Genomic DNA, 13,471 nt, shown 5'->3' with positions numbered 1-13,471 from the left:
AAGTTCTTAAACACTTTTTCTAAGGATGTTGATTGTGGGAAGTGGGATGAGTTTTGCTTGTGGAGGGAACCCTTGCGGCGGTTGAGTCTCTTCTATGATATTCTAATTGTAGAAAACAAGCAGAAGGAAAGGTCATGAGGTTGGTATTTTTGTTTATTTTTATTTTTTTAAGGTTGGTATTGTCACTTGGTTCTCTCTTAGAAGAAGCAAAAGAAACATGAACAACAGCCATCTGGGCTGATGCCATCTCTTCTGAAAGTTGAGGTCTGTAATGAATTCCTGAGCCGCCATGAGAAAAGAAATAAACGGTAGAGGCAACCGGAGTCTTAAGAAAACCCGCCAGGTTCCGTCTTCCAGGGAGGTGGGTAGCGTTCCATTACATGCTACTACTGGTAGTTAGCAAAATGTCTCAACATGAACTATAAGACTATGAGGTTTGGGTGACAACTTGAAGAGAGAGAGAGCACGGTTTTGTATTGTCCTTTTCACCCCGAGAGAGCGTGCATGGTTTTATCTGGTCCTTTTCACCTAGAGAGAGCGTGCATGGTTTTCTGCCCTTTTGATGGCACAGGCAGCAAAGCTAGAGTGGTAGAGGTATATGCATAGTGTAGACCCTATTGGGGAGTCAAAGCGAAGATAGAGTGCTAGACCTCAATAACTAGTCGGACCCTATTGGGGTGTCAAAAGCATAATCCAGACTTTTGTGTCATCGTGTGGGAAGAAAATACAAACTGTGCAAGAGTTCAAAATAATAAAATACCAAGCCTAAGTTGATGAGCCAAAATTAAGGGTGCAAGGTTACCTTGCGAGCCTGAACCTGTCCAAAGCTTTTTTTTTTTTTTTTTGGGGGGGGGGGGGGTGGGTGTAGGGGGGTGTTGGGGGAGGGGGTGAAGAGTCCAATTTATTTATGCGTGATCAGCGTAAGAAATCTGAGTTATAAAGATTCGAGATCCAAGAAGTGGATTGTGGTCACACTGGCCTGCATACAATGGATAGGACCTTCTGGATCAAGGAATTAGTTATATTGTTAATCTTCCTAGAGGTGTCTTAAAAGAGCACAAGGTAAGGAAAGAAGATAAATATGTGATATCTTTAGAGATGCCCAAATCTTTGGTGTTTGATTTGCACTTGAGTCCTGTAGGGTCTATTTGAACTATTTAGTCCAAGGGGCAGGCTAGGGTTGAGATTCCTAGACCTGAGCTAGGGTTGAGTTGGCCCTGGGCTATGGCTTTAGGTTAAATATGAGCCAGTCCAACACAGGGATGCATATATAATCTGGTAGGAAATTAGGTTTTTGCTATTTCAATCCAACAAATCTCTAAGGGAATGACCGTTGATAAAGAAGAGGGGGAGATGATGGATATTTTCAAAGTTGGTTATTAACTCCAAGGGACCAAAAATTTTAAACTTAAGAGGTTATGAGTTCGCTCTCCTTGGGATCTATCTAATGAAAATTTACCAAATGACGCCCTCCAAAAGAAGTCTTAGAGGACCAGGCACCATCCGTGGTAATTTGATATATCCAAGTCAGGGGTGTCTATTGATCGGGCTAAGTCGGCCTAACTGGGCTTGACCACTTTCAAGCCCTGCATTGTGAAAGATCGTTTAGTTAAACGGGCTTAGCTTTGGTGCGCATGAAACGTTTTATGGTCCAATCGTTTGGTCTCAGGCTATAATTGGACTATCATAAACGGGCCTTAACCGGATTTAACCCTAAATGGGCACCCCCTCTCAATTCTCAAGTACGTGTTTTTCTTTTCATCACAAATACAAATTAAGAACCCAAAAAAGTTTCAACCACGAAATGAGAACTTCCATTTGAACATTAAATCATGCTCTCAGTCAAAAAACCCTTTAAAAACCTATTGAAAAACATATCTTCAAGATATTAATAATATCAAAGGCCTATAATCAATCGAGATAAACAAGCCGGGCTCGATCGAGCATCCATTGGTTCACACCCCCTGCACTGCAATGCGCGTTTAATAAATGGGCTGAGCTCAAGCCTGATACGTTTATTAAACAGGCTAGGCCAAGCTGAACGTTAATCGATTGGGCTCAATCGAGGTAAACAGGCCGAGCTTGGAATTGACACCCCTAGTCTGAGAATTGAAATAAAAAAGACATATATCAAGAGGAGCTATTGGTTTAGCTGGAGCTGTAGGTATACATTGAGAGGGGATACGTCCTTCTATCACAAAATTATTGAAAGCTTTCATAGTTGACACCCAAAAAGGGTCAAGATGATTTTAGATGACTCTGTAATCATGTTTAACCCGACCATTTATATGTATATTTTGATTTTTGATTTTTATTTTTTGGAGAATAGGGTATATATTGATATATATATTTTTTCCCGTAATTGAGTGTAATTAAGTATAATATATTTTTTAAATTATTGATGATTTAATAAAATATATTATAGTATCTTAAATATAAAATAATTAAAGACCATTTAAGGCTTGTTTAAGGTTTTATCGGTACATTACTCCGTTTAAAATCCAATTATAATCCAAATAATCCGATTAAAAGAAGCTCAATTAATACTCTAAATCTAATCAAACTCAATATGAAACCTGCTTAGACCAATTCATTCATTAAATAAGTAAATCACGGTCCAGGATATAGGCCCGCAGGCCCGACCGATTGACAGTTTGACACCCTACTTGTGGCCCTGCGCTAATTAAATAAGCACTTGAGGCCGCAACTCCACTAGGAACACTGGATAGCAAACATTTAGGTTACCACTCTAACATGCGCCGCGGGTTTGCGTTGCGTCTCGAAATATCTAGTTATCAACCGCCAGAGGCTTTAGTTTGTTGATAATAGGACATAGATCGAGTTGGGGGAATTTTAGAAGAGCCAATCCATCTATCTATGACATTTTGGTTTCGAATTCTCGATATTGTTTGTTGTCTCGAAGTGTAGAATCCGAGATGGCGAGTGCGAGCGCTCTACTCTCACATCTGCGGCTCAACTACTGCTGCTGTAACCGTTTGAATTTCAACGGAAAGCAACGACCTTCTATGCAAATCTACAGTGGTAGAGATGGGTTTCGGATTTCGGAGACTCTTCGTCGTAAAAATTTTGGTCGTGTGGTTTGTTTTGCTGTTGAAGATGTGAAAACGCAGCAGGAATCGCAGGTGGGTGGTGTTGGCTCAGCTGTTCAAGAAAGGCCAGGTAAGGTATACTGGTTGGATTTTGTCTTTCTATTCATTTAATTTGTTTAATCTGATGGTTTCATGTACATTCCTATATGGGTTTTCCTCTCTGTGATGGGTTCTGTTGCTTTCTCCAACTAGTTGTTTCTTATTGTTGTGGGTGGTTTAATGGCTTTCACCATGTGGGTTGTGGTTTCTTTTATGGAGAAATAATCATCAATATTGGGTTTTTACTGCAAAATAGTGCATCTTGTTCCTCAAGAGCTTTTGATTTTTCCTCCAATTTTGTTTATCTTATAACAGACCAATATTTGTCATGTCTACAAGTAATTACTAGGGGTGTGTGTGTGTGTTCATTTCCTTATGTTGGTTACTCATATCATACGCATAAAACATGAAAGATGACCAGACCTCCAATCATCAGTTCCTATGGAGCTAGTTACTCATGATCATTCACATGTCTGACATGGGTTAGACTTGATAATTCTTTCTCTCTCTTTAGACATTACCTTGAACTTCCGAGAGTAATCGGAGAACATAAGCTTAGCAAAGGCTAAGAAGAAGAGTTGCTCCTTTATGTTCTCCGATCACTTTTCCCCAGTTCAACTCAAGCTTATAAGCTCTGCTTGCCTCATAGTTCTCTTATGACTAATTATTGCTATCCTCAGGCTTGAGTAAGCTCAGCAAGTATTTACCAGGCTTAGGCTTGTCCCCACTCATATGGACCTGAGGTAATAATATTGCTCCGCTTTAACCACCAAATTTGAAAGCCTCTAGATCCCCTGATCCCAAGTTTAGAATTCTGTCATTGGTTGGAACATGAGCAATATATATATGTCTTGGATCATATAACTATTATAAATATATATATGTCTACATGTATATATATATATATATATACATCTACATGTACTATTAGTATCTTTTTAGATTTACAAATTGTAATTAACTTTGGATACAATATTAACATGATTATGAGTTGAAATACTTTTTAGAAAGAATTATCAAGGGCATAATTTGAAATAATTGGAATCACTTTAGTCATATTTAAAGTGATTAATTTTTTACTTCTAAATAATCCATTAAACAATTGTTTACTTCCCCCCCCTCCCCCACACCCACCCCCCCGCTCAAAAAAAAAAAAGAAAAAAAAAAACAATGAAATTAAGATGTTGATGATTAGATAGAGAAGGTGGTACGCTTTCAATTTTACCTGTATCAGAGTTCAAACCAATATAACATAGGATCAAATATCGTGACCTTCACTTTTCAAATTTCATGGAGCAGAGTCTATACTCAATCTGCTTCATATGCCAGATTGCAGTTTTCGCTTTGGAGTGTTGTTCCTCAGTTCTGGTTACTAAGATCCAGAGTCTTCCAATCATTACAGGTAAAATGGGAATAGAATGAAAGAATTATGTGGAACATATTGTTAAAGTTATTAGTTATGATTCAATCTAATTTCTTGATAGTGAGGACTCAGACTGATCTGTTGGTATCTGACATGGATATGAGGTGTTTGAGTAAGTAATTGCGCTGAAAAATATATAGGTGTATGTAGGGAACTTAAGTGTTGGTCCTTGAAAGATACTCAAAAATAGTGCGCCTGAAATGTAAAATTTTGAGAATGATGTGTTCATTCTTTACTTGGAAAAATTTAATATTGAGTATGGACTGAGCCAAGCCCACTCCTGATCAGTTTGAGAGTGGGAAAGTTGACAATAATCTTGTTGATGGCCAGTTGAGCTTTTGAGTGATCTGAGCTAGCTCAAGCTTTTTGACAGCTATTATAGGATATTGGTTTTAATGTTCTCAATTTTTGAATTGAGTTCATATGATGTTTTGTTTAGAATGTATCTAGAGTTTATGTACGTAATAATAGAAATTTATTCTTTGCCTTCTACTTTGAAGGCCATCTTATCTCCCATGCTGGGATCAGGCAATGACATGGACTCCTACCCCATAAGATTGTGGGGATTTCTATCTAATATTGATTGGATTTTTTTTTCTCCTTATTGCAGATCACTTTGTATATAATTGAAAACAACATCTCATTCTGTATTTTGTGTTTGTATTTTGATATTTAGTCTTATACTTCTGTTTTCTAATGGAAGCAAAATTTTCCCTTTGATATTCTTGTTGTCATTTTCATCATAATTTTAATATAGGTTTATCTCTATGCAGTGCAACTTTTTTTTAAGGTAAGATTTCTAATACCCTGTTTTTCTGTTGGGATTATTTGCAACTACAGATCTAGCAGATAACTCGAGAGAAGAAATTATACAAAATGACGGTCAAAATAATGGAGATAGTGCTCTTTATAATTTTCTTTATCCTGATAATGAGCTTCTCCCGGATGATAAGGAGATGAGTATATTTGATCATCTAGAGGAGCTACGCCAGAGAATTTTTGTGTCAGTTTTGGCGGTTGGAGCAGCTATGTTGGGGTGCTTTGCATTTTCTAAAGAGTTGGTAATGCTTCTTGAAGCTCCTGTTAAATCGCAGGGGGTTCGCTTTCTGCAGCTTGCTCCTGGAGAGTTCTTCTTTACAACTTTGAAGGTAAGAACAAATGAAATGCTTAGAAGTTTAAAAGTCTTAACGGTGCTTGCTAGACAGAAGAGAGGAGTAGCGAATTATTTATCCTGAACAGCATCTTTTTTTGACCATCATACCCTAGGAAGAAAATTGTTTTCAACCATAATCATATAACTATTTCTATTCTACATTAAAGAAAACTGAATATAACTCTTCATATAAAAGACAATAAGAACTCTTTTCCAGAACTCGAATTGGAGGTTCTTGGTCATTTTGGACCTCAATGTATACTTCTATGAGAATCTCAATAGCATTATTTGATACTGTGATGCAGGTATCTGGATACTGTGGACTTCTTTTAGGAAGCCCAGTCATTCTCTATGAGATCATAGCGTTTGTTCTTCCAGGTCTAACAAAGGCAGAGAGAAGGTTCTTGGGGCCTATTGTTCTAGCCTCATCGATACTTTTCTATGCTGGTGTCATCTTCTCCTATTTGGTTCTCACTCCGGCAGCCTTGAATTTCTTTGTTAACTACGCTGAAGGGGCAGTGGAGTCTCTGTGGTCCATTGATCAGTACTTCGAGTTTGTGCTTGTGCTTATGTTCAGCACGGGCTTGTCTTTCCAGGTGAGGATGCTCATAAGATCATTATTATGATGGTTATTATTTATATTGTTCATAAAGGACATTATACCTTAGCAAGTGTTCGATTTTGTGACATATGTTGTTATAGCAATTCAGAATGTTGTATTTGACTAATATTTTAGCCTTAAAATTTAATATGTAAGATATATATTTTTATGGTCGGGGTGGATAGATAATAAGAAAATTTTATTGCAAAGAAAGAGAACAAATACAATAGCTATGATACAATAACAACAATAATAACCAAAGGAAGCTACCCATGAAGGGAACTACATAAGAGGGTTAAGGTCCCAGATACAAGGATTGCCTAGCTACACTACCCTAGCTAACTCGTCTGTCGAAGAGTTGGCCTAACAAATCCTCCAGGAGAAGCTAGAGTTCTTACTCACTCAGAAGAGACTTTTGCCTTACAAATAAGGTGAATATATTGCCAAGTTGGCCCATCAAAGGCCCAAGCCAGCCTTCTATATGAGTATCTGTCCTTCCATTAGAAAGAGCTAATTCTAAATGCTTGATATGAGCTTTTGGTCCTGCTGTTATAGAGTCACAGAAAATTACTGCGGCTAGAAAAAGACATTAACACTTAATCAACATGTTTATTGACAGCCCACATTATATCATCTGGTCATGTGTTGCCCAAGGAACTGTCATCCACGTTCAGCTTGATATAGGTTGGAGTCCGACTATGCTAAAACCTGATTAGAATTGGCTCCAGAAGCATCCGCAAGGTCTCAATGCCTCAGAAAATTGTCAATAGAAAAACCATGGAAGGAGTCTAATTAGAAGCCCATCTAGCAGTTATTCATTTCTATCACCTCCTGACCAGATCTCATCCATTCTATACACATTCTAATGTTTCTATCTTCCCAAATGGTCCAAATGCCAAAAAAAAAAAAAAAAAAAAAAAAAATCAGCTTGCCCCATAAATTGCACTAAATGAACGGTCAGCGAGTTGATTCTCCACTCATCAGACAGATGATACATACCTAAGGAAACCTATAGATCTTCTTTCCCTCCTTGTGAACCTGCTACAGGTGTTAATCTTCTTATGGGCCTAGCCATAGCTTATGGTTAACCTATAAAACATTAAACGATGCTCCCTCAACTTAACTTCTATTAGGGCTACCTCCTAGATCACCATAAAAATTTTCATTTCTTATATTATCTTTTCTAGTTTATCACTTATCTCTAAAAGCTCATCTCAAGTGCGCTTATTTTGTTTATTTATTTATTTTTATATAGGTAGGCCCCTAGGAGAGTAGAACTCATGACCACTTAATTGTGAAGTGTTGGTCCCTTGCCAGCTGAGCTACTCTCCCTTGGGGTATTTTGTTTCTTTGTTGGCCAACATTCAGCTCTATACGACATTGCTGGTTTTATAGAATTTTCCTTGAGCTTTAATGGGATGCGATTATCACATTACACTTCAGAAACATCCCTTCACTTCATCCTCTGTGCTCTAATTATATAAGAAAATTCTTCACTGTCTTAAGTTATTAGTAAAAAATTTCATAGTACCTTTGTGATAACAAATATATAATTTTTTTTTTCAGAAATAAATAATTGAAGGTTAGAAAAGATGTTTATTCACTGTCAACTGCCATTTTGATTACCATGATCATTAATATTAGGTCAAGATCCACGCCTGTTGCTCTTTTGTTGTTTGTCCTACACTCCTGTAGTAATTGCTGTTAACTACTGTGTGCGTTTTATTTCAATTTTCTGCAGGTTCCTGTTATACAACTGCTATTAGGACAAGTTGGTCTAGTAACGGGAGACCAAATGCTGTCCATTTGGAGATATGTTGTGGTTGGGGCCGTTGTTGCTGCTGCCGTGCTTACACCTTCAACTGATCCTTTAACACAAGTGCTTTTGGCAGGGCCTCTGCTGGGTCTCTACTTGGGAGGTGCATGGATGGTTAAGTTTGTCGGGCGTTAATTGTTGCCTAGTCATGGTGGCATAGAAGATTTATTTGGCAATTACTATGGATTTCACATCAAATCATCCAAGAAGTTTTTTTTTTAAAACACCCATGGAAAAAAATTCAGTATCAGCTTCACTTCATCTTTTTGTGATGATCCCCATCTTTCCACTATCATATTCAAAATTTCTATTTGTATTGCTCTATGCATAGGTGACCACACAGTGACAGTGTAAATGGAATCTTCAAGTTGTAATATTCAGTTGTATCTAATTGATAATATAAATTCTTCCGTCCAGTGGTTTGACCAGCAAAAGGGTAAATGATGAGATGGTTTAAGCATCGACAGTTCTTGTGGGTTTTTCTCCATGGCTCTCATCTTTCCAGGTTAAAACCATGTAAAAGAGAAACTTTCAGGTAAAGATTACTTGGGTTTTAACTGGAAATGCAGGGTGTGCTAAAATGATTAGAATTGGAGGGTGATTAACATCCAAATTGAATCTGCTACCAGCTCTGATGTTGCTGTGTGTGTACACATATGAACGAGATTTTTGAAGGTAACATTTGTTCATAGATTGGTATCTGAATTTCACTATTATTAAGCATATCTAATTTGGTGAGAAAAGTTGAGACTTGAGAGCAGATGGAGCATTGAACTTCTGGAAGCATGTGAGGGGGAGGTAAATAAGGGGGTGAAAACTTTAAAGCTCAGTTTGGATCTTGAGAATCCAAACTGCCAAAAATTGCCTCTGGTTTTCTGTTGAATGAGTTGATGTTGATCAGCCTTAGGGGAGTTCATTCATGTCTCCTCAGCCAAATCCACTTTTCTTTGGTGGAATATACAATAACGATTAACAGTAGCCTTGACACTCCTATATATATTAAGCATGCTTCCCAAAATCATGGGACCATACAAGTTGATGCTCATAAGTGAAAACCCATGTTGGGACTAGTCTATAGATTTGAAAAATCGTAATCAGATCAGCAGAATAGGCTGGTTCCTGTTGCAGATCCTGATTCCTTGACAATTCACAATTTTGAACCCGGAAGTTCCACATGGGAGTGCTGATGATTCTGAGCACCATAAATAAGCTGAGTTATTGGTACTTGTGGTTTTCCCATTAGAGACATGAATTTAAGACTGAAAATAGTAATGTTAGAAAAAAAAAAAAAAAAATCAGAATACTTCTTGTGTTTACTGCCGTACTGGGATGATTCCTATTCAGACATTCAAATGCTTGGGAAACAGAATGAATGGTTAAATATCAGATTCACCTTCATTTCTTCCCCACCTCCCCAAGAAAAGGGCTTAAAAAAAAAATGTCGATATCACACACAGAATTTTAATTTGGGTTGTATAAATGACTATGCTTGGGTGCTAAGACAGAAGAAAATGGCTCTTATAGTGCTAGAATTAATAACTCTGGTTTTTAGAGACCCAGAGACAGGGAAAAGCATCAACTGCTTACAGCGATAATAATTTAGGGTTAAAACAATGAGCTGCCAACAGAAAATGTGCTTTCAACTAATGCTCCTCAAACTCTAATGCAAAATACTGTTAACACTGCAACCGAGTTCAGATAACTTCAATAACACAGGAAATTTATCAGCAACAAAAAATGGAAGGACCAGGATTCTGTCATCCAAGATCTTCATATTAACTGTTCTTTACATGCTGATGGCAACATTATGCATTTTGGATTGAAGATCAGTAGTATCCGGGGTTGAGGAGCTCAATTTAGATTCAAGCATTCTAACTGAATTGTCTAAACCTTCACACGCCTGCAAGAATCCTTCTGAGGGTCCTATAAAGATGCTGACTTCTACCTTCATTTCATTAATTCCAACAGAAATTTTCTCTGCTGCTGTTTTCAATGCAGAAACCTCCTGTGGGGGGTAGAGACTAGCTCCAAGCTCATCAACCTGAACCCCAATCCCTTGAGAGATTTTTAACAATCTCTCCAAGGAATCAATAGGGTGACTGCTATTATTCGAATTTAACTGTTTAAGCAGACTGCTAATGAAGCGGATAAGTTCCTTGAGGACAATGAGTGTGTCAGATACCACATCAATGGCCAATTGGGCAATTTTCATCTCATCAAGAGACAGGTCATTACCAAGGTCACAGTCACTTGAATTATCATGATTGTCTGGCTCATTTTCTACATCTGCAGCAGCCTCATCATGCATTTCATCCGCTTGATCAGCAGAACCTGGCTTGAGCTCCTTCATTTCACGCAATACATCCTTTACTGACACTGCAACCTGTGTTATTGCTCGTCCGATGGCAGTGTAGTTTGTGGTTGGAGTCTTCTTAAGAGCATTACAAGCATCCCAAACAGTGCCAGCCAAATGTGGGATTGACAACTTGCTATCTTTGTTACGAGATCCTGTACATCTTTGGATGTTAGAAGTTATACTGAAGTCCCCCTTTTTCACAGTTAATTATTTTGAAGATAAAAAATAGAGACTATTTCCTTTATTTTCTGAAGTCTGGTTCTTCCCAAGGACTCATACTCATTCTCATTCTCATGGTCAAGAAAGTGATGTGTATGGATAATAATTCATAACAAAATTGGATGTTAAGAAATTTCACATTTAGGACCTTACAAGTTGCTTATAAATTATTGCTAGGTATATCGATGCAGGAATTCTTAAGATTTTGTAAAAATTAACAGTACAAAGAAAGCAGCTTTGTACTCCCCAAAATGTTTCCGAAGGCAATAGTGAATAAGAAATAAGAACATGATAATCCTTGAATTATGATTTATTGAAACACTAGGTAAAAATCATCCTCCTTTTGATTTTTCTACAGATTCTTCTAGATATAGTCCAAGCACTGGCTAGACACTGGCTGGAATGAAAGGAATTTATCTCGTTTTTGGGTGTTAAATGTAAGGGTTGAAACATAATAATTTTGCAATGAAAGAAAATTTATTTGATAAAAAAATAATTTTCCGGAAAGAAAGAGTGCTCACAATAAACAGCTAAAAAAAAAAAAAAAAAACGAATGCTCACAAGAGTGAATCACTTCAAAAAGATCCACAACTAATAATAGAACCCCACAAGGAGATAACGGTGATAGGATTTTTTATGCACTATTCCCCTATGCCCCAATTGTCAAGCCCATCAAACAACCTACTATACCTTACCTAGATGTTCCTCCAGATGAAAAGAGACCTAGCCCTTGTCATGAGATGAGAATAGGCTAATAGGCTAATATATTCAAAGTCATTAGGACTTGTAGCACCTTCATTCTCAGGGACCAATGCGATGAAGCAGATTATGTTTATAAAACCCTTTCTCATACTCCAGGCTCACCATTATTTTTCCCCTTTTTCTTGAAAATAGTTCACAACCAAGGCAAAACTTTGGACTTGGGGAACACAAACTCTGATTCCGTGTTATACAATGAAGAACCAAAGTAGCCAAGCAAAAGTTCCCAAACAAAAGTCTATCATCTTTCAATTATTCTAGTGACAAATTGACGTATAACAAGAGAGGTTTCAGCACAAGTATTCACGCCAGAATAGGTTCAAATCCTAGTCTAGTGGGTTAAATTAGTAACCTAATAGGTTATATGGGTCATAGGCTGGGAATTTTTATGTTTATTATTGTAATAGACCTATTTTGGCCATAAATTAGAAATAAGTGGCCCACATGAAATTAACTGATGAGTTGTATCAAGTCCTCTAAAGTTGTGAGATGTCAAAAGACTAGCTTCATTGTCAGCTGTGAAAGAACTCGAAAATGTTAAAATCATTAAATATCTTGAAAAGAGTTCCAACATAAGTCCTTGGAAATGTACAGGCCATTAAGTCTATAAAGAAGATTGAATTAGGGTCTAGAACCCTTGCAACCTCTCTATAAAAAAAGCTGCCTTTAAGCGTTTAAAATCAGAATTTGAATGAAATTGAATTTATAAAATTCTTCTGTGAGAAATCAAAACCGCAATGAGGTGCTAGGGTGGTTAGTGAGATTCTATCCTAGGAATAGGGTGAGACTCTTCAAGTCATATCTTCTTATTTTTCTTACTTCTTCCTCTATTATTAAAATTTCTCATTCTGGTTGCATTCTCACCTCAATTCTGTCTATTGAGGATTTTGATTTTTTTGCAAGGACTGAACTAGGATCCTGTTACAAATTGGATGCTACATGATGACAATAGAAAATAAGCTTCCGACCATGTTTGCTAGTACACATGCATAGAAAAGGGGAGGCAAGGCTGTGTGTATGTTTGTGTGTGTGTGTGTGTGGGAGTGAGGGAGGGATTACCATAAGAAGAAACCGCCTCTTTCATTAATGAAAAGCTGCAGTTAACAATTTGCTGTGCAGATGCATGAACACTGGAACAAAGGGTCGGACCAGCACCCACAGTACTCCCATGGGTATGTAAAAGGAAACCCTGAAGCATGTTGAAATATACTCCCATATTTTCTTCTAGCTCTTTCACATCCGGTGCATCTCCTGTCCATAGCACTCCAGCTGGATAGACAACACAAAGAGAAGTTGGCAGAATGAGTCCATCTACACTATAAAGAAATACACCATAAAGTAAACCCAAATTAGCTGCTTTCATTCCCTGGGGTCTTATATTCTTATCTTCACCTTATCATTGGCCCCACAATTAAACAGAAAAACAGTTTTGGAATGAAATAGTTGAGTTAATGAAAACATAAATATTTAGACCAACATAACGCCATTATTGTAACATAAAAAAATAAACAAGGCTCGCATTTCTGCTTTTCTTTTCTATTGAAATGTTGTATTATGTAAAAATGCACTATCTTCAGGCATGTTGTCTTAGAATCAGCATGATATACTTTAACTGGTGCTCGTGCATTTCTTGTTCACAGTAGTAGTTATAGCATACTTTTAGCACAGGAATTATAAGCTGTAGTATTTTCAAACGTTTTATAATCAAAGCAGTATCTTGGTTCATCAATCCCCCAAAGAAACAAACAAACAAACAAAGAAAAAGCAGCATCTTGGCTATTACTGGGAGCCTCAAACCATTCAAGGTCTTTATCTGGGAGCAAGAGGACATGAACTTAGTATTTATCTTCGCATGCAAAATATAATTCTATAGTCTATAGTCCACGAATAAACCATTCTATAGAAAAAAAAAAAGTTTCCCTTCTAAAGGAAGAAATTTAATATTAAATTCATGTTCTCAAAGACTCAAACTAAGACACCATATTTACCCAAAAA

The 13,471-nt window shown here is 37.2% G+C and overlaps 2 protein-coding genes across 2 annotated transcripts in view; one reads left to right on the top strand and one right to left on the bottom strand.

Annotated features, from left to right (window-relative positions):
• Positions 1–2,749: 2,749 nt before the first annotated feature.
• LOC122080740 (sec-independent protein translocase protein TATC, chloroplastic) lies at positions 2,750–8,576 on the top strand. The gene is made up of 4 exons (XM_042647556.1): positions 2,750–3,180; positions 5,413–5,720; positions 6,031–6,321; positions 8,068–8,576. Exons 1-4 carry the CDS (start codon positions 2,937–2,939, stop codon positions 8,275–8,277), a joined length of 1,053 nt encoding a protein of 350 aa, XP_042503490.1. The 5' UTR covers positions 2,750–2,936; the 3' UTR covers positions 8,278–8,576.
• A 1,127-nt stretch (positions 8,577–9,703) lies between these two features.
• LOC122082599 overlaps positions 9,704–13,471 on the bottom strand; it is a 4,279-nt gene continuing 511 nt past the window's right edge. Inside the window, exons 3-4 of the mRNA XM_042650274.1 lie at positions 12,536–12,745; positions 9,704–10,650 (exon numbers count right to left, since the gene is read on the bottom strand). Coding sequence (XP_042506208.1) covers positions 9,929–10,650; positions 12,536–12,745 — 932 coding nt within the window. The 3' untranslated portion in view covers positions 9,704–9,928. The remainder of the gene's footprint in view (positions 10,651–12,535; positions 12,746–13,471) is intronic.

The sequence above is a fragment of the Macadamia integrifolia genome, chromosome 6, assembly GCF_013358625.1.
Source record: "Macadamia integrifolia cultivar HAES 741 chromosome 6, SCU_Mint_v3, whole genome shotgun sequence".
Classification (NCBI taxonomy): Eukaryota; Viridiplantae; Streptophyta; class Magnoliopsida; order Proteales; family Proteaceae; genus Macadamia; species Macadamia integrifolia.
Note: the sequence above shows the minus strand (reverse complement) of the source record. Positions and strands in the feature narration are given on the sequence as shown.

Coding starts and splice junctions, on each gene's coding strand:
- LOC122080740 (XM_042647556.1), top strand. CDS start 2,937: ATGGCGAGTGCGAGCGCTCTACTCTCACATCTGCGGCTCAACTACTGC. Junction 5,721..6,030: donor TCTTCTTTACAACTTTGAAG/GTAAGAACAAAT, acceptor ACTGTGATGCAG/GTATCTGGATACTGTGGACT. Junction 6,322..8,067: donor GCACGGGCTTGTCTTTCCAG/GTGAGGATGCTC, acceptor AATTTTCTGCAG/GTTCCTGTTATACAACTGCT.